Source organism: Blennius ocellaris (genome assembly GCF_963422515.1).
Source record: "Blennius ocellaris genome assembly, chromosome: 2".
Taxonomy (NCBI): Eukaryota; Metazoa; Chordata; class Actinopteri; order Blenniiformes; family Blenniidae; genus Blennius; species Blennius ocellaris.
Window position 1 is genome coordinate 8,335,899 of NC_137651.1, and position 22,455 is coordinate 8,358,353.

General features: G+C 44.1%; 1 protein-coding gene across 1 annotated transcript in view; it reads right to left on the bottom strand.

Moving 5' to 3' along the window:
• Positions 1-13,628: 13,628 nt before the first annotated feature.
• The window catches only part of hip1 (huntingtin interacting protein 1), a 44,470-nt gene continuing 35,643 nt past the window's right edge, over positions 13,629-22,455 (bottom strand). Inside the window, exons 19-31 of the mRNA XM_080511870.1 lie at positions 22,032-22,179; positions 21,850-21,936; positions 21,114-21,221; positions 20,131-20,267; positions 19,865-19,975; positions 19,661-19,719; positions 18,737-18,830; positions 18,404-18,504; positions 18,026-18,131; positions 17,826-17,949; positions 17,213-17,274; positions 16,485-16,602; positions 13,629-16,401 (exon numbers count right to left, since the gene is read on the bottom strand). Coding sequence (XP_080367996.1) covers positions 16,391-16,401; positions 16,485-16,602; positions 17,213-17,274; positions 17,826-17,949; positions 18,026-18,131; positions 18,404-18,504; positions 18,737-18,830; positions 19,661-19,719; positions 19,865-19,975; positions 20,131-20,267; positions 21,114-21,221; positions 21,850-21,936; positions 22,032-22,179 — 1,266 coding nt within the window. The 3' untranslated portion in view covers positions 13,629-16,390. The remainder of the gene's footprint in view (positions 16,402-16,484; positions 16,603-17,212; positions 17,275-17,825; positions 17,950-18,025; positions 18,132-18,403; positions 18,505-18,736; positions 18,831-19,660; positions 19,720-19,864; positions 19,976-20,130; positions 20,268-21,113; positions 21,222-21,849; positions 21,937-22,031; positions 22,180-22,455) is intronic.

The window sequence follows — 22,455 nt, forward strand, 5'->3', positions numbered from 1 at the left end:
TGGAGGGGAGGGCACGGGCTGGCGGGGTGGAGGGGAGGGGACGGGAGGGGAGGGGAGGGTGAGGGGAGGGGAGGGGAGGGAGGGGAGGGAGGGGAGGGGAGGGAGCGGTGGGCGAGTCGTGATTGGTGGGCGAGTGTGTGACTTTGGTTTGGCTGATTTACCATTAACCTCTGTAACTTGCTGCCCATCCCTCCCTGCGACACCTCTCAGTGTAAACACACCCACAATATCTCTCTCTCTCTCTCTCTCTCTCACACACACACACACACACACACACACACACACACACACACACACACACACACACACACACACACACACACACACACACACACACCAAGGTCTCAGACATCCCAGTTCGATAGAAAGAGGGATCAGGCAGGCTTGTATGCAACTAGCAGGACTAGATGACTGGCCAGCAACAGTAGAGCAGATGATATGTCTCATTGTTGTGTGTTTTTTTTTTTCTTTCTGTTTATTGAAGTATAATTTGATGTAATTAAATTGTAACACTCCCTCTATACACACTAAGAAACTCCTTCATTGTGCCGGTAAAAATCCGCCGTTCACTGGTCCAGTCGGTCCATCCTGGTGGGGTCCAGTGGCCCCGGTTGGGGAGCTGACGGGTATTCACCCTGTACCCAGCGTGAATGAGATGACCTAAGATGATTATAGCAAATCCAGCTGATCGCGGCCATGCCAGCTGGGCCAGTGATGAGGCCCGGTGCTGAGGCTTGGCACGGAGGCCCGAGCACATGGTTGTGGTGGAGGGTGGAGGGGGTGGTGAGTGCAGGGATTGTCATCCACCCGGCAGCTCACTCAACGTGGTGGGGAGGGGAGGGGAGGATCCTGATCCAGTTATGTAGTGGCTTTGATGGCTTCTGGCTGGGATCCACACCGTGTCTTGCCAGTGATGCAGCTCAGGATGGGCAGGGTGGGCCGGCAGTGAAAGAGATACAGACGGCAGACACCAGCTTTCCTAAATCCTCACAGGAATTTGCCCTCACAGCAGCAATGAAGAACCCCCCCCCCCCCAGGTCTTTATACGTCGTTCAACACCCTGGGTGGCGTAAGACGATCTGCTGATCCGTCTTGACTTTGTCTGGCGTCGGTCGATGCATCGCCGCGTCCACCTTTGTTAAATTGCCCGGTAGAATTACAAAACACAAACAAATGTCTCAGGTCATCCACTTTGGCTGGGATTCCCAAAGATTCGCGAGCACTGTGTGCATCGTTCTGGTGTTGCAGGTCTGACAGAGCAAATTTAATGAGACATTTAACACGCCACCGGCTCATGCAACGAAACGATCTCATCGACAGGAGATCACAGAAACGTATGCATGACAAGTAACGCGATGCAGTGGGGCGGAAACACTCTCAGAAATGTTGCTTTTAATGAAGTTGTACACTTCCTCAGATTTTTGGTTATAGATTTTGTTGTTTTTGGTTGGCTGTACATGTGATTAACCTGCCTGATTTTCACTCACAAAACCTGCAGAATTGAGTCATTTCTTTTGGATTTTTCATGCATGAGGGTCCTTGTCTGTGTATGACACCTGGGTAATACTTGCGATACCATCAGTGGGACACATTGCTCATGTGGATCAATGCTTGCTTTTCTTTGCCGAGGGCGGGATCTTGATAAGCGCACTGGACGTGCCATTCTCTAACGGAAAAATCATGTTTTCAATGAGAGAATCTAGAACATCTGATTCCGTTCCTTGCAAAGGCAGCATTAATGCATGCTTGATATAAAACCAGTTTTCCGACTAGTTTCATAATAGGTCATCATCACGCTTTTGTGGAAAGAACAATTTGTGTGGATTAGAGTGGCAATGAAAACCTTGTGCTGTAACATATGACCAGCTTCATCTTGTTCCCGTTGGAGCTGTGAGCTCCTCTTACAGTGGCAGAGAACAGCCACAACATTAAATGTGATCCCGGTTTAGAAAAGTAAAATTAGTATCTCTCTCTCTCTCTCACGGCATTCTGCAAACTTTGCTCCAGAATGTTCCCCTCTCTATGGCGAGCCCTTTCCAGTTCAAGCTAAACAGATATCTGTCTGCAGCTGACCACTCAGCAACTTTTAAAACCCAGCACAACCAAAGAACCCACCCACCAACAATAAATTGACCAAACAAAAGATTTCATTTTGCTTGGGCAACGTGTTGCAAAACAAGGTGTGTGTGTGTGTATAGCTGAAAGCCAAGGTTGTGGATAGCCTTTCTCTGTGATATATATGATGCGTTATGATTTTGTAAACAAAAGATCTTAATATATGAATATATTCTATTTACTGTACTCATCAGGAGGATCACCGTTTCATGTCAACCTCTGTGTTACAGACTGTAAATAGTGTTAATGTATTGTGTTTTATCTATGATCCATACGATGATGAATGAATATGATTTAGGTCATGTCATGCTTTCTCTCTGGTACCCCACATTGGCTGTACGATAATACTTTTTTACTGAAAATGTTTCAATTTTATTGTCTTTTGTAAAAGGAGGATGCTGATGTTGACTATATATCATTGGATCTTCATCTAATAAAATGCACCTTGATATCTGGAGCTGTTAAAAGAGTTTGATTCACACAACCCGAACAACATAACCAATGGGTCTTCTGAGAAATGTTCAACGCTGGACTCGGACATGACTCAGACGATGGATGACGCAATTTACACCCACCAACCACTTTGTTCAGTCCGTACGCCTGTTCGCCTACACATGGATGCAAATCAGTAAATCACATGGCAGCAATTGAATGCATTCAGGTATGTAGACATGGCTCAAGCTGAGAGAATGAGGACGAAAAGTGATTGAAGAGACTTTGACCTTTACATGGTTGGTATATGCACAGAGTATTTCAGAAAGTGCTGATCTACAGCTCGAAAAACAGAAGAGCAATAGTTCTGTGGGCCAAAATGTTTGTTGATGGTAGAGAGCAGAGAGAAATGGGCCAGACTGGCTCAGGATTATGGAAAGGTAACGGTTCACACAGGCTCAACACACAACAGGCTGTTGTAACAGTGTGGAGGAGATTTTCTTAATCTGGATCCCTTGTTATCAGTCGAGTCATTCAAACACCACACAGCCGAGACTTGATTATTCTTGCTGACCGTGCAGTTTACTTTACCAGCACATCGCTATTCTACTTCCAGCAGGGAAACACACCAAATCACCTCAAACTGGTTTCTTGAACAAGACAATCACTTTTAATGGTGGCACTACCGGTACTTGTGTAGGTGGAGGTGAATGACTTAAGAAATATAACCACAATTTTCGTTTCTATTGTCGTGAACCAATAAATACCAATAGTGGGACCAAATCTTGGAAGTGGATTTAGTAATACAGCACAATTTACTGTTATGATTTAAAAACAGTGAAAGAAAGATGAGCTGCTCCAGTATGGCGGCTTTGCAATAAATAATAGAGTGAAGAAGTAAAGGAAAGTAAAGAGAAATTTGGTGCAAGAAAAATGATGAGTACTACACCAGTGACTGTACTTTTCCATTAAGAAAAAGGATCAAAACCAGACTTGATTCTGAAATACAATGACATCAGAATACGTGAAAACTCCCTTGATTTTCTCAATAGCCAACATAAATGAAACATCATTCACTTTGGTCCGTCATGGTGGATTTGCATTGTATTGATCTTCACTTCCCTGCCGAGTGTGTCTTCCAAATGTTGCACAAACTTTCCGAACTAAGGTTTTAAATTGAAAACAAATTCAATGTAATGTTGTAGGTATTTCATATATCCAAAAGAAAGAATAATGCTGTACTGTTGGATTCCAGCTGTGCACCAGTTGGTTGACTATAGCAACAAATTAAATCCACTTTGATAAGTCACTTAAAATGTATTTCATTCCACTGAGAGAAACAGAGCCGATAGTGTCTCTTTTAGTAGCCTTCTCTATGACTATGTTTATCAAGTGTCTTTAGTTTTCATCATCAGACATTCATTTGATTACATTTCTTGGACCGTATAAATAAAATGGACAAAATCTTATGGAAAAATCATTATTGTTTGAGTTGGAGTTTTTGGACAATAATATTGTATTTAGCATAGTAACAGTGCTGGAAGTGAAGGATGAGAAGGACGATGATGAGCTGTGAGATTATGAGACTTCAGAAGACGTCATCGGAGGACGATGTCAACAGTCTGCAGCTGAGACCGAGCGCTGATAACTGGAGGTGACATTTTCTTGTCCCCATGGTAACGAGTGCATCATCTGTTACTATCTGCCTGATAGTGACCGACGAAAAACAACAACAACAACAAGAGCTTGATTTCACATCCACCAGTGTTTATCACTTTGATACAGAAAATATTGCGAGGGTGATGCTTGCGATGTTTGTTCTGCGGGGCTTGAAGGCGTGCTTCGGTTTGCGTGTCGGAGGCGTATGAGTGGGTGGCACAAGAGTCACACCTGTTAGTCATACATAAATCAAGCTCCTCGTCATGCCTACTTTCCTCCTCTTCTCTTTCCTCCCTCCAGTTCTCACTGCTGCTTTCCTCCCGACATCACTCTTTCCTTAATATTTTGGTCCTCCCCGTCTCCCCCCTTCTGTCTTCCTCTGTTTCTCCCTGTAGTGTTGTCAATGAGCCTCCTGGGCTGGGCTGCACCCCCCCCCCCCCCCCCCCTCCGGCTAACCCACTCCAAATCTCACTGCAGCAGATGGTGCTGTGTTTGCATTGGACCAGGTCTCCTAGCAACCTCGTCTCGCTCTATCTCTCTCTCCTAAAGCAGAGTGGTGGAGGAGTTGGTGCCATGCACTGTCTGGGTGTGCTGTGCCCACCCCTCCTCTATCTCTCCCACTGACCCGACCGGCTCGCAGTGTTGATGTCTATGTTTACGTCTCTCTCTCTCTCTCTCTCTCTCTCTCTCTCTTTTTTTCCCCCCCTCACATGCAAAAGTAGGGCATTAATGGACCGTCTGGATTACTACGATACGCGTGTAATGATCGTGTTTCATGTGCAAGCCAGACAAACCGGGACACAACGATCAATGTGCCCACTGCTCTCCCTCACAGACAAAATGTGATTTGTAACCGTAGGCGACCCAGATTATACAGATGTTCACGTATGTTGTGACGGCAGGGAAAGATCACATCTGGGTCACGCTGGGTTAAAGACGTTTTTAATCACACTGGTCATGTTGAAAGGTCCTGAAGCAAAAGCTTTTGTCCCTGTGTTAGAATTTCTCTGTGATATCCTAAGATCGAAGTTGGTAAAACGTCTATTACTGCAATGTAATAAAAGGGACACAACTGGTCTGTATTTGGAGCACACACACACACACACACACACACACACACACTGGACTTTACAAAGATAGAAGGGCAAATAAGGGCTCGTATCCTAATATGGCCTTAGTGCTTTTGTGCTGCCTGCAGCCTGGAGCCTGCGCACACACACACACACACACACACACACACACGCATGCACACACACACTTCACAAGTTAATCTCAGTTCCTTACTTTGTTCACTATAAGGTATTAAAAAGGCCATACAAACAACTAAATGCCTTCAAGAGGAAATCCAATTTTCAAGGCCAGAGAATTTGAATGGTAAATGGACTTCACTATTATAGTGCCTTTCTGCTGTGTGAGCAGCCCCGCAAAGCACTTTACATGGTTCATCACATTCACCCATTCACACACCATTGGAGGCTGCAGCCATGCAAGGTGCTTTCACTCCAGGTTCAGCGTCTTGCCAAAGGACACATAGGCAGAGATGGAATCGAACCTGCAACATTGTGATTGGGAGACGACTGCTCTCCCAACCGAGCCGCGCCATGAATGCCCATATAAATAAATCTCAATGTCCTCGGGCAAACACTTTAAACCTCAAGTTTCTCCTGGTGGTGAGCGAACAGCATGCATGGCTGCCATTGGCACTGTGAGAATGTGTGAAACGCTCCAACATATGTGCCACTTTTAATTGTCTCCCAAATCGACCAACGTTTCACGGCACACACTCACACAACAGGGACACGATGTTACGCCGTCACGCAAAACTTGGCATAACACCTGCTCTGAAAAGAAACGGGTAAATGAGGGGACGTCAACAAGTCGAAGCAGCAGTGGAGCAGCTGGGGTGAGCTGTACAGCACTAACAATGGAAGCCCGAAAACAAGGTCCAAACACTAAATTTGAGATGAAAATTACTTTGAATAAAATGAGTGAAATTATCTGTACATGAAGCAAGTGCATTTTTCTTAAGCACAAGGACAACAAATAAATAAATTAACTTCTAGAACAAGCCAAATGATGTATTACGTCTCAAAATATTATCTTAGCAAGTGGCAATGAATTATAATTAAAATAACAGTCAATGTTGAATTAAGGCTAACAGCTATTTCACGACGGGGGGGGGGGGGGGGGGGGGGGGGGGGGTAGAGCAGCAGCTCCACATCTGATTTCAACTACCACAAAGTAACAGGCTGATGAAAACCTCCTTCATGTTAATTGCAAATGGAACAAGAGTAACTTGTATTGTTTAAAATGTACATTATGCATAGAGTGTTTTAGCAGATTACATTTTAACATCTTTAGTTAGTTGTTTATTATTTTAAGTGAACCTTAATTAGAATTTGGAGCAAATCTCAGTTGTGGTTTTAGGAAACGTGAGTTCTTAATTTAATCCATGCATTATCTTCGGATGTCACATGTTTCCCATGTTGTTTTTGAGCAAAACAAAGAAGCATCCTTTTCTCCATTGTTTGCTCTCATGACATGGAGGGAGCGCTGACTCTATAATCTATGCTCCTTTCACTAACATCCTCTACAGACGCTTTTTCTTCATGATGCTTTTCCTTGTTTTTCAAATTGTCGTAGTAACATTTAGTCCTCATAGATACAGAAGTTTATTACCACTCTCACACCAGAGCCTATAAAGTCCTAAAGTAATCATCCATCATGTACGGACCTGCGAGCAGTCATGTTGACACACACACGCACACACACACACACACACACACACACACACACACACACACACACACACACACACACACACACACACACACACACACACACACACACACACACACACACACACACACACACACACACACACACACACACATTTGAGTGCCATCAGGAGAAAACACACAATACAATTCATGTTATGATGCCGCCGTCTCTGATTAATTGCTTTCATTTGTTTCTCCAGCTGCATCCCGCAGCCAACACAAATGCTCCGTCTTCCTCCTTCAGAATAATGCCCCACAGCTTTTTAATAACTTTTGTGCACCGTCACTGAATTAAAAAAAAAAAAAAAAAATCATGTTGGCTCCAGCCTAAAAGGCGCAGTCGCATCTATAAGCAGAAGATATCGATAATCAATTAGGTGTCATGAACCGATCGCAGGGGATTCGTCTGCACCAGCGTCTAAAAGCTGCTTCTGCGGCTCGTCCCGCTTTTTCCGGGGAATCATTGAGCCCCAGAGGGAAGCAAAGTGCTGCCTGCTTATTTGTTTACTAAGGCAGAGGAGCCCACAGGCCTCGGCCAAGAGGGGAAGGCTTTTTTTTTTTTCTCCTTCTCCCTCGACTTCGAATCTGCATCAGACCATCAAAAAAGGGGTCGAATCTGGTGGTGAGCTCAAAACGATGTGTTCTAATGCCTTGAGCAAAGCTCATCTCAGTGATGACACTCATGCAGCTGAATCTTTCCTGCAAACAGCAAGAATATTCAGACAGAGCTGATCCTTTCAGGTATCTTTTAAAACCTGCATCCATCTGTGTTTCATCTATGTGGAGGATCTGCAGTTTGTTTTAATGGGCTCAGTGGATAGCTTATTGCTTTATTTTGTTAAAAAAAAAATTCATTTTGTCAAATCAGCTCAAGAAAGTTTAGGCACAAGAAAATAAGCAGACTAATGACCCGGGCTCTTGTAAATATAATGCTGTCTTCAAACCAAACCAGCTGCCAGCCTTCTTAATTTATGAGCGAATCCCCAGGGGTCAAAGCGGCTAAATCAACCACGGGTCGGTCAAAGGTCGGCCTAAAGTTATACGATCTTATTTAACACACACATACACTGAAAGACTAAATCTGAGAATACATGCAACACAACACCGGGAGCCTGTCAACAGCCACATGTGGTCAAGTGATTTACTCAAACACACATCCTGGAAAATCATTTCACTGTTAAGAAAAAAAAAAAAAAAACATGCCAAAGTTGATTTTCACTCATTACAGCAGCTTCCTGTTACTGTTAGTACAGTTTTTCACATGTTGTTTCATGTTGTCAGGTTAGTTGGTGACTCCAATCTGGAATCAAACAAATGTGGAGACGGAAAGTGAATGGAACAATGAAACATGTGGTGCACAGATTAGATCTGTTCAAACATCAAGTTCAGGAACAAACAGCAGCGTGTCGTGAGGCAAGGGAATAATTTCATTTTAAATGATAGACGTGTTTCCATTTCTGCCCGTTCACTGAAGTCCCCGGCACTTTGCAGTCAGAAACCACATTAGTAAGATCATGATGACTTGTTCCAAACTGTTATCCACAAAAATAGCCCCGCTTTGTAACTAATCGTGTCTGTGTGATTCTAATGTTATTGCTGGAGCGCAGCACTTGAAATGTTTTCAGTCTCCATGACAACGTCATAGAGCTGATAATGATAGATTTTTAAAAAAACAACAAAAAAACCAGCCCAAAAAACACAAAACTGACTCAGCAAAAATCCTGTTTTGCTGAAAGGCTCTGCAGGATGTATAAATCAGTGTTTTGATGTGGATCAGACTTGGCTTGTGCACTGTTTGAGAAGGTGCAGATAGTGAAGTGAATGCCTGAATCATGCACGGTGCATCATCGCACATCCAACCTCACGTAAAGTACGATATTATGTTTTAAAGAGGCGCATCCGTTTTGTTTTTCAACGAACATACAATGACATACGAGGTTTCAGGGTCTTGATCTCAGCAAAAAAAAGCGGAATAAGAGATTGAGAGAAAACAAGGCCACTCGGGGGTTATGTGATTGTGGCGTTTGTTGCGTTGTGATGGGTTCGGAGGGGTCGCCAGGACTGCTGTGAAGAACTGGGCCAGCTGACAAATGCTACATTGGCCCTCTTCCACACAAAGAAAATCACATGACATATTTGTTCGGGGAATTTGATGATAAGCTACGGCTGTTTTTATACCAACAAAGAACAGGCTATTTAAAAATGTCTTTCCTCGTGTTTGATTCAGTTCACGATAAAAGAACTAAAAAGATTTGTGAGGCTGTGGCCCAGCTAGTAAAGCCGGCTGTTGGTTCAAATCTCCCCAGTGGAGCAGACGATCAGGCACGACCCTGAGACTTCATCCCACTCACCTCTCCAAGGTCTACCTGTAGGCATTTCACCCAGAGCATTACTAAATTACTAATTCAAGTCACTGTACATATACCGCATGTTCCTGAACCAGAAATGATCTATACGAGGTTCCTATGACCAGATATGCAAATATAATTGTTAAATAGTTAGTAAATAAACATGGGCTTGGCACACTCCCTCCATTTCCCCTCAAGTTTGGGGACAGCGTTGAAGTTTCTTCACCATTGATTGAATATCTGCAATTTCTGCTCCACTTCCCATGTTTGTGGACCATTCAGGAGCACCACATTCTAATATTCACTCAAACGTCGAATCCCATTGATTTCAGCATTATAAATACCTTCTTCGCTCACTCAGTGCGATTCTGGATGGCCACATCAGTTCCACCATCAGCACTTTGACACACATCAACCTCGTCTCACCTTCATCATCTAATCCGGGGAGAACAGAAACAGGCAGGCTGACAGCAGGCAGCCTGGTTTGACCCTGGTTCTCATACTTAGTAGCTTTGTCTTTGGTCCTTTTAGAAAAAGTCAGAGCAGAAAAACCGTCTGAATTTTCCATTAAAAGCCAAAACCTCTCCTCACCACTCTGAATATCTCACATTTCTGTCATTAATTAAAAAAAATTTAATAAAAAAAATTCCCTTGGAAACGAACTGAAAACAAACTTGTATTTAATGCTTGCTGACTTCCCATCTTAAGAAAGATGAAGATTTTTGAGGTGAAATCATTTTCGTGTTAGCAACAAAACCTCAGAAACAACATTTGGACGATGTAAGACAGACAAGTGAGCTCACATGTTGCGATCGTTCAGCCTGAAGGGGAGAGTCGGGGCTGCATGAGGCCTTCAAATGAGGAACATGTTGGTAAAATAAACATTACATAGACTCAAAGAGATGATTGAATGTGTGAAGAGAAGAAGAAAACTGGAGGGATTGGCTGTTTTGTGTGACGGGATGGAGAATAAAACATAAAAAATCAGTCATATGTCTATCATTTAATAAGAGAAACACAGTTCTTAAGATCATCGAGTTCATTCGTTGCCTGCTTTCTGTCTCAAGTTTGTCTTCAGGATCTCAACAGTTTGCTAATGTATGTTTATCGTTGGTCACACAGGAGGCCTCGCTGACCCCCCCTGCTCTCGGTAAATATCTCCCCAGGTACCAGCTGATTTAAGTGAGATGTGTTTGTGCTGCTCCCTGTTGGGTCTGCAGACACAGAGACTTTACTGCTGCTGCCAGGAGACCTGCTGTAAGGCAGCCCAGCTCAGGACTGCAGAGACTATAAATAGCTCAGCCTGTGATTCTCACAGGCACCACCCACCACATTAACCCATGTGAGGGAACAGCAGCATGGAGCAAAACATCACAGCGCCGCAGTCAACTCTACGTTTTAATGAGCTCAGAGGGAAACTACTCACCGCAGATTGAAGTGATGCCGAGTCACTGAGTGAGAGAGAAGCACGACAACAAACAGTGAGGGAGGGATCCTCTAGGAACACTTACAATTGCTAGATTTCCCCCAAAACCAGTTCACGTGAATGCAGTTTTTTGTTTTGTTTTTCGAGGTCATAGAGTCACCCAGTTCAATACAGAAGTGAACAGCAGGAGATTTAGATATGAAATCTTTTAACCACAAACACGATTCTGATGATCCGCCATTCATTGGAACCGTCTCATTTTATTCATCCTTCTCTCCCAGCAGGGGGGCTGGGAGCAGCTCCTGTATGCTGACATACACAGATAGACTCAGCAAGGAAAGACATCCTTGTCAAATGATTGCATGTTCAGAAATGTTAAAATGAAAAAAAATAAATAAAGAAAATTCCCAGCAGCATCCATCGTTTGAATCGTCCGTACAGCTTTAATTGTATCACTGACCCTCTTGAAGGAGAAAAGTAAAACAATCACAATAATCAAATTGTCAACAGGTCAAAAGGGCCCAGCCTCACATTTAAACCAGGTTTGTTTTAACCATCCATCCAGTGAAAACTGAAACTAATCTCAGCTGTGCGAAAGCAGAGTGAACCCTGGACAGGTCGACCGTCTCTCACGCAAACACACACAACCTGGATAAGATTGACCTCCTCTATGAGGTGAGAGAGTTAAATGCTGCACCGCTGTGTGGCCCACATTGCACCGTTGGCTCATCGCATGCATGCCGAAGCAGGGATTCCTCTGCAGCTCGGCTTGGAGACAACTGAAGAACTCCGAAAGAATTACAGTGTCTAAAATCTTGTCCTCTCATGCTCTCAGTTTCCTGGATTGACTGGAGGCTGTTTGTCGTCTCTGAGCTGGAGTCCTTCATGTTTCCTGTCCTTTGCTGGCAGTAAAAAGAGACGTCTGTTTGTACCTGGCAGCTGGTAGTTGGTTTTTCTTTTTTTTTTTTCCTGCAGTGCACCTGCTCAGTTCATGAATGAATAAACTGTGTTGGAAGCAGAGATAAAACATCTTTCAGTTTGTTCAGTCTGCTGATCCTGGTTACGTTTCAAAACGGCCAATAAGTTTAAGCTCAATAGTGATAGAAACAAAAACAAAAAAAAAAAGAAGAAGATGCAGGGCACATAAACAGGACATCATCCTCTTCATCAGAGGATAAAAATAGCTCACTGAAAGTGTAGCTTCTATTTTCTGCGTTACTGTCTCAGTGGTGTCCTGCTGTATTGCAGTCACGAGGAAATAAGACTCTTATCTGAAGATTTTGTTGATACTGAAGCACACTTTAACCCAGATTAAGGATTTCTGTAATCTCAGCACAGTGGTTTCAGATTACACTTTATTCATTTACTGTCTGTGCAGTGCTTAGTTCACCAGCGCAAGAATTAGGTGAAAATGAGGAACTACAATTAGTACAAAGCTCATATTTAGCATTTCATTTGGCAATGTTTTTTTTTCTTTCTATGATCAATGCCAACAAAGCACTTTAAATTGCACGAGTCAACCCTTTTACTGGAAATGACTTCCCCCCTACCCCCCAAAAAAAAAAAAAAAAAAAAAATCAATTAGGCGCATTAGGATTTCAGCTCTGCTCTCATGCGAGGCTATGGCTGCTGTAAAAGACAGTTATTGAACACACACACACACGCACACACAGAGGTCTTCTTTCGTTTACGCCAACATCCAGTGTGTGAAACAATCTTTTCTTGGAAATCCTCGAGGTTTGACACCGAGCACCAAGGATTAATGCAACAATCATCGAAGCAATTTATCACTTGCACAGCACCGACGTCTTCTAAGAATAACACTTTGCAGGGGGAAAATAGAAAGAGGGATTGAAGGGGCAGACATGACAACTCTCTGTGGCGGTCAAATGATCTGAAAATAACTTGCTTCAACGCCGCTGCCTCCCACTTCACCCTCCACGTCTCACGATGCGTTATAGTTGAAAGAGTACAGAACACGATTTGTTAGTGCATGTTCATATTTGTGCAGACTTGTGTGATTAGATTGTGAAATAGATTTGGCATACTTGGATCTAAGCATCCTTAGAAGATACTGTCTTTTAAATTTGTCCAGAACACGTCTTTTTACTTGCCCTTAGTACAGTTTTGTCACTGAGCTTGAGGGTCAAAGGGTGCATCTACTGCCAGAGGGAGCGGCCATTTCCCCACATGACATCATGAAGGGAAAATGTGTGAATCGCCCGTATGAACACATGTCGACTAAAAAGTGAAGCAAGCCAGTGAGCGAGATGACAGACTTTCTTCACCTCTGGGGTTTCATACGCTGGTTACAGGGACAGAATATTGTTCATTCTTAATATGTGACCTTTAAAACGCTTAATGGATTTTTTTAAATTCCTGACATTTTATCTTTGTCTTATGGTTTGTTTGTTTGAAATTATATATATATATATATATATATAAAATAATCAGTTCCTAGACAGTCATGTTTGGAATCACCAAGCAATACTACAGCACACCTCAATGCAGGCTGTAAAGCTGAGGAGACACAGACCAGACAAACAAGAGATCCATCTGAGGTGAAGGTGAAGACGAGTCCGTATGAACACGCACAAGCCTCGCATACAAAACACATCACACAAGCACAACTTGTACAGCTCAAATCTCATCTCTCTCACACACACACACACACACACACACACACACACACACACACACACACACACACACACACACACACACACACACACACACACACACAGGAAACACTGCACACTCGATCGACTTTGGCTCAACAACAGGCTGCTCGACGTGGCGGCTCCCGGCGACGCCACAGAAAGAAATGAGAAACCAGTCAGGCTTTATTCTGTAATTAATGAGTTCAAATATTTATTTTTAGAAACTGGAAAAATAAAAACAAACCCACCAACATAGTTTTAGTATATCATACAGAGACGTATTTCAATGTTGCTATGTGAGTATTTGTTTCTCTTTGACTACAGTGTGAGGCAGTTTGAAAGGCTGGCTGAGCTGGTAGGACTACAGACACAAACCCGAGAGAGAGAGCGAAAGAGAGAGAGAGAGAGAGAGAGAGAGAGAGAGCGCTTAATCAAGAGTAACCGGGCAGAAGTCAAACCAAACATCACTCAAGGTGTGTTTATCTCATCTCATCTCTCAAGACACTTGAAATATCATAACGTGATTGAATGTTTCCTTCTCAAAATAGTTGTTTTTTTTCCTTCCTAATTTCTAATGAAACCAGTTTGCCCACATGTGGAAGAAGTGATAGACCACAGCTAAAATCATTAAACACAAAGACGTCCAGTCAGATAATACTTGCTCGTTTGCTTTAACTTGGCCGAAGCAGCAGATAGGCAGTGTGTGTGTGTGCGTGTGTGTGTGTGTGTGTGTGTGTGGGATATCTCCCTGGTTTGAATCCTTTTCCTCCAACTTGTCGGCAAGTACTATTTGACCAGCGTCTGATACAAACTACCCAGTGTCACAACTTTTTAGAGATACACAGCTGAAGCAGAGCATCAAAACTAAGTGTGTTAAGACACAGAGACAGAGAGCGATAGAGACCATCATCAAACACAAAGAAGGTAAGAAGTTTTTTCTTTTTAAAACGGGTGCCTTGCTTGTCTCACTGTTCCCACAAAAGGCATTATTGAGTCTTCTCACCGAGTCCACCGGCAACAGGCCGAACGTGGAAAGTCATCCGTTAAATAGCATCCTCTTACAAAACGACTTCTATTAGTTATGTGCACCATTTCGTAATCTCAATTCAATTAAACTGAATCTGTACTTGTAGAGATGCTAAATGAGATGTGTCCGAGATTAAAAAGAAAAGCAACAAGAATATTTCCGTTGACAAAAAGAAAGGCTTGTAGTTTATATACACAGCGACTTGGTCCTGAGGAAGCCAATGAGAAACACTGTGCAGAGAGTCCAGCGCGGCGCCGTTGGTGAGCGACGAGTCAACCCCAAGTTGGCGGGCGATGAAAGCTCTGTGCAGCAGAACCGCCACAGTGGATCTCACAAACCCAAAACACTCACGGCTGCATCTCATCAAATCTGAATACCATCGAAAAGTTCTTTAATTCAAATTGTGAAACTTCCATGGATATTTTGATTTAACTGCATTTTTAAAAGAAAAATCTCTGAATATTCTCTAGAGGCCGAAATTACAAATTAAAAAAAATTCTTTTTGTTTTTTTTAACTTTTTGATGATATTCAAATTTGTTGCCATTCCGCTGCAAACTTTTCTTCATCTGCACGTTTATCCGACAGATAAATCCATGCAGGTGGTGAAAACGTCTTTCCCTTTTCAGTGATCCAGCTAACCAAGTCATGTACGTGTCCATGGTCTCATGGACGCTTGCTCTCCAGAGGACACACTGCTAACAGGTTAAAAAAAAAAAAAAAAAAAAAAAATATATATATATATATATATACGGTATATATATATATAAAAAAAAAAAAAAATCATATGGATCCTTTTGCCGCCGACTCAGGAATCCAAACAAATACAACAACGAAGGCTCTTTGACTTCATTTAACAGCTTTGTCAGACCGGAAATTAAAAAGTCAGATTTGTATTAATGATCATAAAAAGTAGCACAATGTGTTGTAGCTCATCTCTAAATATAAAAAAAAACAAAAAAACATGAACTAACTGAGGGTTGCATCTTGTTGCCCTCATTTCCTAATTGGCTTAAAAAAAAAAAAAAAAAAAAAGGAAATCTTAAAAATGAATCCCTTCTTATTTGTGGATTCAAAAATATAACCCAGCTCGTTGAGGTTTCCCACAATGCAGCAGCGACTTTTCCCGTTTCTGAATCCTGTTTTGGGGTCAATTTAGGAGTTTTTTTTTTTTTTTGCTAAATAAAACACACACCAAAAATAAAAAAAAAACAAACAAAAAAAAACATGTGAAGGGATGCTTAAGTTAACAGTCACGGTCGTTACAATGGTGAGGAGGTGAAAGGCAGAAAGTCCAGAGGGCCGGCCGGCGACGCGGCGTGGACTCAGTACGGTGAAAACTCACAGTGAGAAAAGAATAGGAAGAAACTAAGGTGACAACAGAGCAGCTCGCCACGTTACACAAAAACACTTGTTTCTACGAGGGAGGATGAGTGTTGTTTACATTGGGGGGCGGGGGGGCGGGGAGGGGGGGCGGTGCAGCGTCACCGAGGTCCTCGCTGAGTTTGGCCCTTGTGCAGTGCATCCTGGGATGTCTTGAGCAGGCCTTGTGCTTGCGGTGTTGGTACGAACCGGGGAGAGGAAACACAATAAATATCGGGTAGAACAGACAGACTTCAGCGCTTGTTTTCATTGATGTTGTCGCGGAAGAGGATTAGGAGAGGTGTGAGGCATGAGGCGCGAGATGCCCCCCCCTCCAAGCCCCTCCATGTTGGTTCCTCGTGCCGATGCCCCGATGTCAATGACCGCCTGCCCTTGATGGAAGCTTCTGAACTCGGGTGGAGAAGCGGGTTTAGAAAAGAAGCACCTTTTCATTTGGCTTAGATAACAAACGTATAAACAAAAAAAATAAAATAAAATAAAAGGAGGGGGGAAAAAAGAGACTGAGAAGTGAGTCTATAAATAGAAACGAGGCAGACAGAAGCTGGTCGAGGCGACGGAGGTCTCACCCGGTGCCTGAGGAGGAGAAACAATTCAGCCACTTCGTCTCAGATTAGTAAAGCTGCATTCAGAATAACGAGGAGATCGTTTGTCCTCACCCTCATCTTCCTCGCCCCAGCCTTCCGCTACGCCGGCCAGCTCGTAATGCTTCTTCCTCAGCTCGCCCAGTCGCTCTCGTTCCTTCTGCAGACGAGTCTCCAGCTCCAGAACCAGGACCTGGGGGGGACAAGTGGACACATTCAGGGGACCAGCGCACATCTGCACCGGCACCGTGGTCGTCACCACGTCTGCTGAATTAACGATTCTTGCTTTGGGTTTGATTTTCTTCAGTATTTCTTGTGGTTTCGTGGTTTGTTTTATTCTAAAAATGTCAAACAAACTGAAGCTTATTTGATTTGCCTTCAAAACACATGGAGCGATTCTTCAATGGGAGCCCTGTGCGTGTTGACAACAATGAGGCGTGTGTGTGTGTATGTGTGTGGGGCCATCCGGGCCTCTTTGTGTTTTTCCTCCACGGTGGGTGAGGCGAGGTCACAACACACAGCCAGGAGTTCACACAAGTCTGAAATTTGGCTTAAAAAAACAACAAAAAACAATGTACCTTCAGAGAAACAAACAACAGACAACTGAACCATTCATTCCTGCAAGGCGCTTGTCATCTTAAGGCTCCAAAGGGAGGAGGGACTATTTTCCCACAAAATCCCAATGAAAGGCACCTTTTGAAAACCCTTATTGAATTAAAGCAGTTACCATTTGATGTAAAGACAGAGAACTAGTCTTCAGGACTAACAAATCACGGTTTCTGAAGAGGAAAGCTGCTGCTTACCTGAGCGTCCATCTCCTGCCGTTTGATCTGTGTGAGGGTCATGCTGGAGAAGTCCATCGTGTCTGGCAGCGCCATGAAAACACAAAACAATCAAATCAGACTGCGAGGTCAGAACTTTTACAACATTGCTGGAAATTAATTTGAGGAATCTGAAATCTAACCTCCTTAAAAAAAAAAAAAAAAACTAAACACTAAGTCAGAAGTTTATGAGCTCCCAGAAGGTAAAATAAAATCACCTGACTCAGCAGGATTGTGTATCGATTCAAAAAAAAGAAACTTGATCGTTTTGTGGAAGTTCAAATAAAAGTCAAAAGATTTGGTTGGCCTCGGTAAGAACAGGATTTGCACATATGGAGAAAATGTTCCATCAATAACAAATAGCAAGAATGTACTTCTTGTTGCAATATGAACGCTCCGAACTTTGGGTTTTTTGTGCGATGATGAAGACTCACAAAGTGAGTAAGGCTGAAGTGTAAGTTTCTCACAAATGTCACTGACAGAGCAAAACCAAAGCGGTTGTATTGATGCATCGTGTCCTAGTGGGTCAAAGAAAACTTCTCATTGGTCCCTTGCAGGTCTGTCAGACATGGTGACATAACGCTCTCACTCTCACCCTTCTCTTCGATCTGGGACTTCCCAGACTTGGTGGAGGCCACGACGGCGGCGGTGGCCTGCGTGACACCGCGGGACGCCTGCTGCAGGCGCTGCAGGTTTGTGCTGTCTTTGTCTGCTTTTACCTGCAAAGAGGAAAACGGATGGGAGCGCTGCTCGCTACGTCTCCTCCTCCAGTGTGCTGTGCGCCCCTCCGCTCACCTTGGACGCCGCCACGAGCTGCGCCGTGCTGGCGGCGATTTCATGTGAACACACCATGAGCTCCTCAAACTTCCCTTTGCCCTGCACCACCAGGTCGGCCGCGTCCCTGCAGCAGCAACACAAAGCAGAACAAACTGGAGAGTCACTTTGTGAAGAAAGACAGAAAAAAGAAAAAGGCAGAAGTGAGAAGATTTATGGCTCGCCCCACATGGCTAAAGATTTACTGCGCTGTTTGCTCCTTTATTTATTTCCCAGTAAAGGTCACCCCTTTGGTTCTTTGGGACGTTTAGGATGCGCAGAGTAAACACAGCTGCCGACCCTCAGCTTTATGGACACGAGCCCTTTTAGAGAGCCACTCTGGAGGGGACACACACTTACACCATCACCGTGGCTCCCCATCCCACCGCTTTGGAGGCAGAGATCAGGCCCTCGGTCCAGCGGGAGTTCTTGGCGTAAAATTCCTTCATGGAGGCCGCCCCCTGGTGGGCAGAAGACCAAACATCACCGCACGTTTCATAAGGCACTTTGGAAACTTCCCAATATAGTCATAAAGGTTATCAGCTGATGGCTATTTTGGTTTCTTATTTATAAATTCCTTCCTCGTCCACTTGAGTCCAAACAGATAAGAATTGAGACTTTTCCGGAACTTCTCAGGCTTGTCACTTTGTAAGTAACCGTTGATCATCAGCTTCCTCGTCGTTAACGACTTACCCTGCCACTTTCCACAATGTCCCTTTGCAAGTCTTTGGAAGACAAAACAAGCAACTTGATGGCCTGCATCAGGTCTGTGCAGGAGCCCAGAATCCTGCAGGGGGCGACAGAGCAGAGGACACAGACATGAGAAACTGCACCGAATTCAACAGGAAGCAGAGCGTCAAACCGAGAGGCACTCCAAACACTGTCTATAGCATGGAAACAACATTGTAAGCTGCAAGTCTCTGGATTAAAGATAATTATTGTGAACGCAAAATGCAACTGTGGCTTGGTGCAAAGCAAAAATCCTCAGACCAAGAATGTCACTGAGATGTACAGTAACAGTTAGTGACCCAACATACAAAAACCCACTTAAGGTTGTTTTCTAGAGCGACTTGAAATAACAGAACAGTGAGGAAACTAACTGGAGAAGTGTGCGTACACTAAATACTACTATGTGACAAGCTAATTTCAGCCTTCACTGTCTGCAGAGGCTTCACGGCTGATTTACCTGCGACTGTCTGACACTCCTCTGAAATCACCATGAGGCTGAAGGCCTCACCTTGTTGAGAAGCTTCTCCAGTTATGTTTTTGCACTTCATTGGTACTAAACTTTCTCACACAGCTATCTGGAGGGAGGGCGGGCTTGTTTACGGATGAATTAGTTCCTCAATGTTTGATAAAGGAGAACTGAAAGCAAATGTACCTCAATAGAGGCGACAGCTGCTGTTCCTAGTTATGGTTTCTTCTTATATATTATTACAGCTCACTGCAATGGGGAGGAGAGAAGCTGTGCTCCAGCAAAAGAGAGGAGAGGAAGTGACATCCTGTTTGGGAGGTTTAACTCAAATCTCGCTCGCAGACTCTTCCAGTGTATAAAAGCTCAGATTCCGCTCATCTTTCCTAAACCGATTCAAACCGGGTCCTAATCGAGGGCTTTACCTCTCGTTGACCTCCATCTTGACTCCCGTATCAATGGCACGAGACTTGTTGAGCATTTCCTGTCAAGACAAGGGAAAAGGGCATACCATTGCGGATAACGCTGCTGTGAGGTGAAACAGAGGAGAAAAGTTTTGGAGGACACTGATGAACGTGCACGCTCCGTCTGGGGGCGGGGCTTAAACACACGCGGACACACTTCTTCACCTCAATCCTGGCCGCCGCCGACTCAACGGCAGCGGAAGTGGCGGCCATTTCCTGCTCCACCAGGTCGCCCAGCTCGCCCTGCTGCAGCTCCAGACCCCGAGGACGCAGTTTCTGAACCCAGGAAACACGGAGGGTTTCAAATCGGTGAACAGACGAAACAAAACGCAGGAAAAAACAATACAAAAAAACAAAAAATTCAGCTTTTGTTCTCGCCGCCGTCCTCCACAGAGTCGGGACACAGACATGGTTACAGGTGAAGTACGGACCTCTGCGGTGGCCCGGACGGCCTCCAGCGCCGCCTTCAGTCTGCTGTGGTCTGCCGCGGGAAGGCCGTCTTTCTGCTTCATCTGTCCCAGCAGAGCCAGAGCCTCGGCCCCACACGTCTTCACACTCTCTGACAGGGCTGACAAGAACACAGCGGGGGCGAGTGGTCAGCTACACAACAGGCATCAAAAAAAGCAGACACCCCAAAAACACAAATGCAGATTTCCTGCGCAGAAGAGGTTCCTGTTGAAAATTATCATTTTGATGGACGGTATGGAAAATAGATATGTCCATTGTAAATATACATTTCAATGCCTATTGTACCTACTGATTTTTATTACTCTTGTTGTGTAGTTGCTTTTTAAGTTCCGTTATATACAGAGTAATGCTGACATACTATGTCACATTATATTGACTGGCGCATTAACTTTTTCCTTAAATTCCATCCAAAAGTCAAACATCCCTCAGTTTTTGTGAGTAGCGTTTGCGCAAACACCTGATTGGTGAACAAGTGGTGTAGCCAATTCTTGTTGCAGTAATAAATCTGCCCACCAGAGCTCCATTATCATTGGGCATGTTGAGACTTGGCATTTCCCAAGACGGAAAAACATTATTTCAGTGTGACGTCCGCAGTCTTTTTTTCCTCTCTGTGCCCATTTTGGAAAGATATTCTGCAGTGAAGACCAAGTTCTGTTTGCAATATCAACACTCATATAGGCATTAACCGGCCTGACAACAGCCTTGTGCAGAGAACCGCTTCATAACAGAGGGATTATCATACATCCCAGTCAATTACAGTCTGCACAGCTTCCAACATTGCCCAACCTGACGGAGAGCTCCTCGCAGACATGTTGGGACACGGCGATGTCTGAGGACGACGACTCGCCCACCGATTAATGTCAGGGGAGAAAGAGAGACTGCAATCTATTCATCACTTGTTCTGCCTGCGTCTCACACACACACACACACACACACACACACTCACCGTCGGCTTGCTCCACAGGCACCATGTGGGAGGTGGCACTCCCCTGAACGATGGTGTCGCCCACCAGGTGGCCACACTGGGTCACCACTCGTACGAGCTCAGACACGCCTACGCAGCATAAAGCAACACAAATCAAAACAATCCTTCCTACATGGAATGTACGATGTCGCACTTCAAGAGACATGCGCAGAATAAAATGAAGACTGTGGAAAATAGGAACAGGGTGTCGGCGCCCATCAGCGTCGCTGCCTGCGGTCACATGTTCATTTGGGTAAAGTCTAAGTTTGGGTCTGTTTAATGTGCTCATTCACCATCAATATGCTTGAGGAAGATTATTCATCCATGTCGGCACAAGCATCTTCATGGGGGTTTTGACAAAAAGCTACTTCAATTAAATGAAATTTATTTTCCAGAGTTACTCATATTTTATAACTCAGATATGCAACATCCACAAAAAACACGTGAATGTTTGTTTTCCGATAAAAAAAAACTTTAAACAAAGTATGATTACACAACACATTATTTGTATATTCTCCTAAATTCACATGCATGTCATATTTTGAATGCTTTAATAAGGGCAAAACAAAACTTTCAAGAAAAGCAACTAACAGACACACAAGCATTGTATTGGAATATTCTAAATAGTTTGGCTGATTCAGAAGATGCGAAATGGAGGAATACTGTATCAAAAAGTACATTTCTGTGATCAAGTTGTGACCTTGTGTGTGTGTCCCACCTGTGCTGTCGGCCAAGAAGGCGTCTTTAGCAGAATGCAACCGGTCCATGCAATCCAACGAGGCTTGACATCTTGATGCCAGGTACTCTGAAGAGACAAACGGACACATGGGAGCTTTCATACAAACTGTGTTTACACGTGACGCCAATGAGCACTCCTCGATCAAACCATCAGCATCGGACCTGCAGAGCTGGTGCAGCTGATGTGCGCCGGGTCGTCGATCTGAGCCAGCGAGTCCTGGATGATCTTCTCGGCCTCCTCGACGGCTCCCTGCAGGCTGGACCAACGAGCGGCCACCAGCTGGCTCTCCAACGCCTGCTCCCTGCTCTCCTGTCATGGCGTTTAAGCACAAACGCAACACTCATTAGCCATCTTACTATTAAGAAGCGTGGATTCATGGAGATTTTATTGCTGTGGAATTCCTCATAAAATGTGCGAGCTTCTGCCCCTTTTTCCCCCCAAGATAACTTCAACTCTCATGATCTGGTTGTTACTCTAAGGGGCCTTTCGCATTGGATAGTCCAGGACTCGGTTCACTTGGAAAGGGGGAGGTCGAGAGTTTTCAGCACCTCCCTTTGGTTCGGGTGGTGTTCACATTCAGTCTTG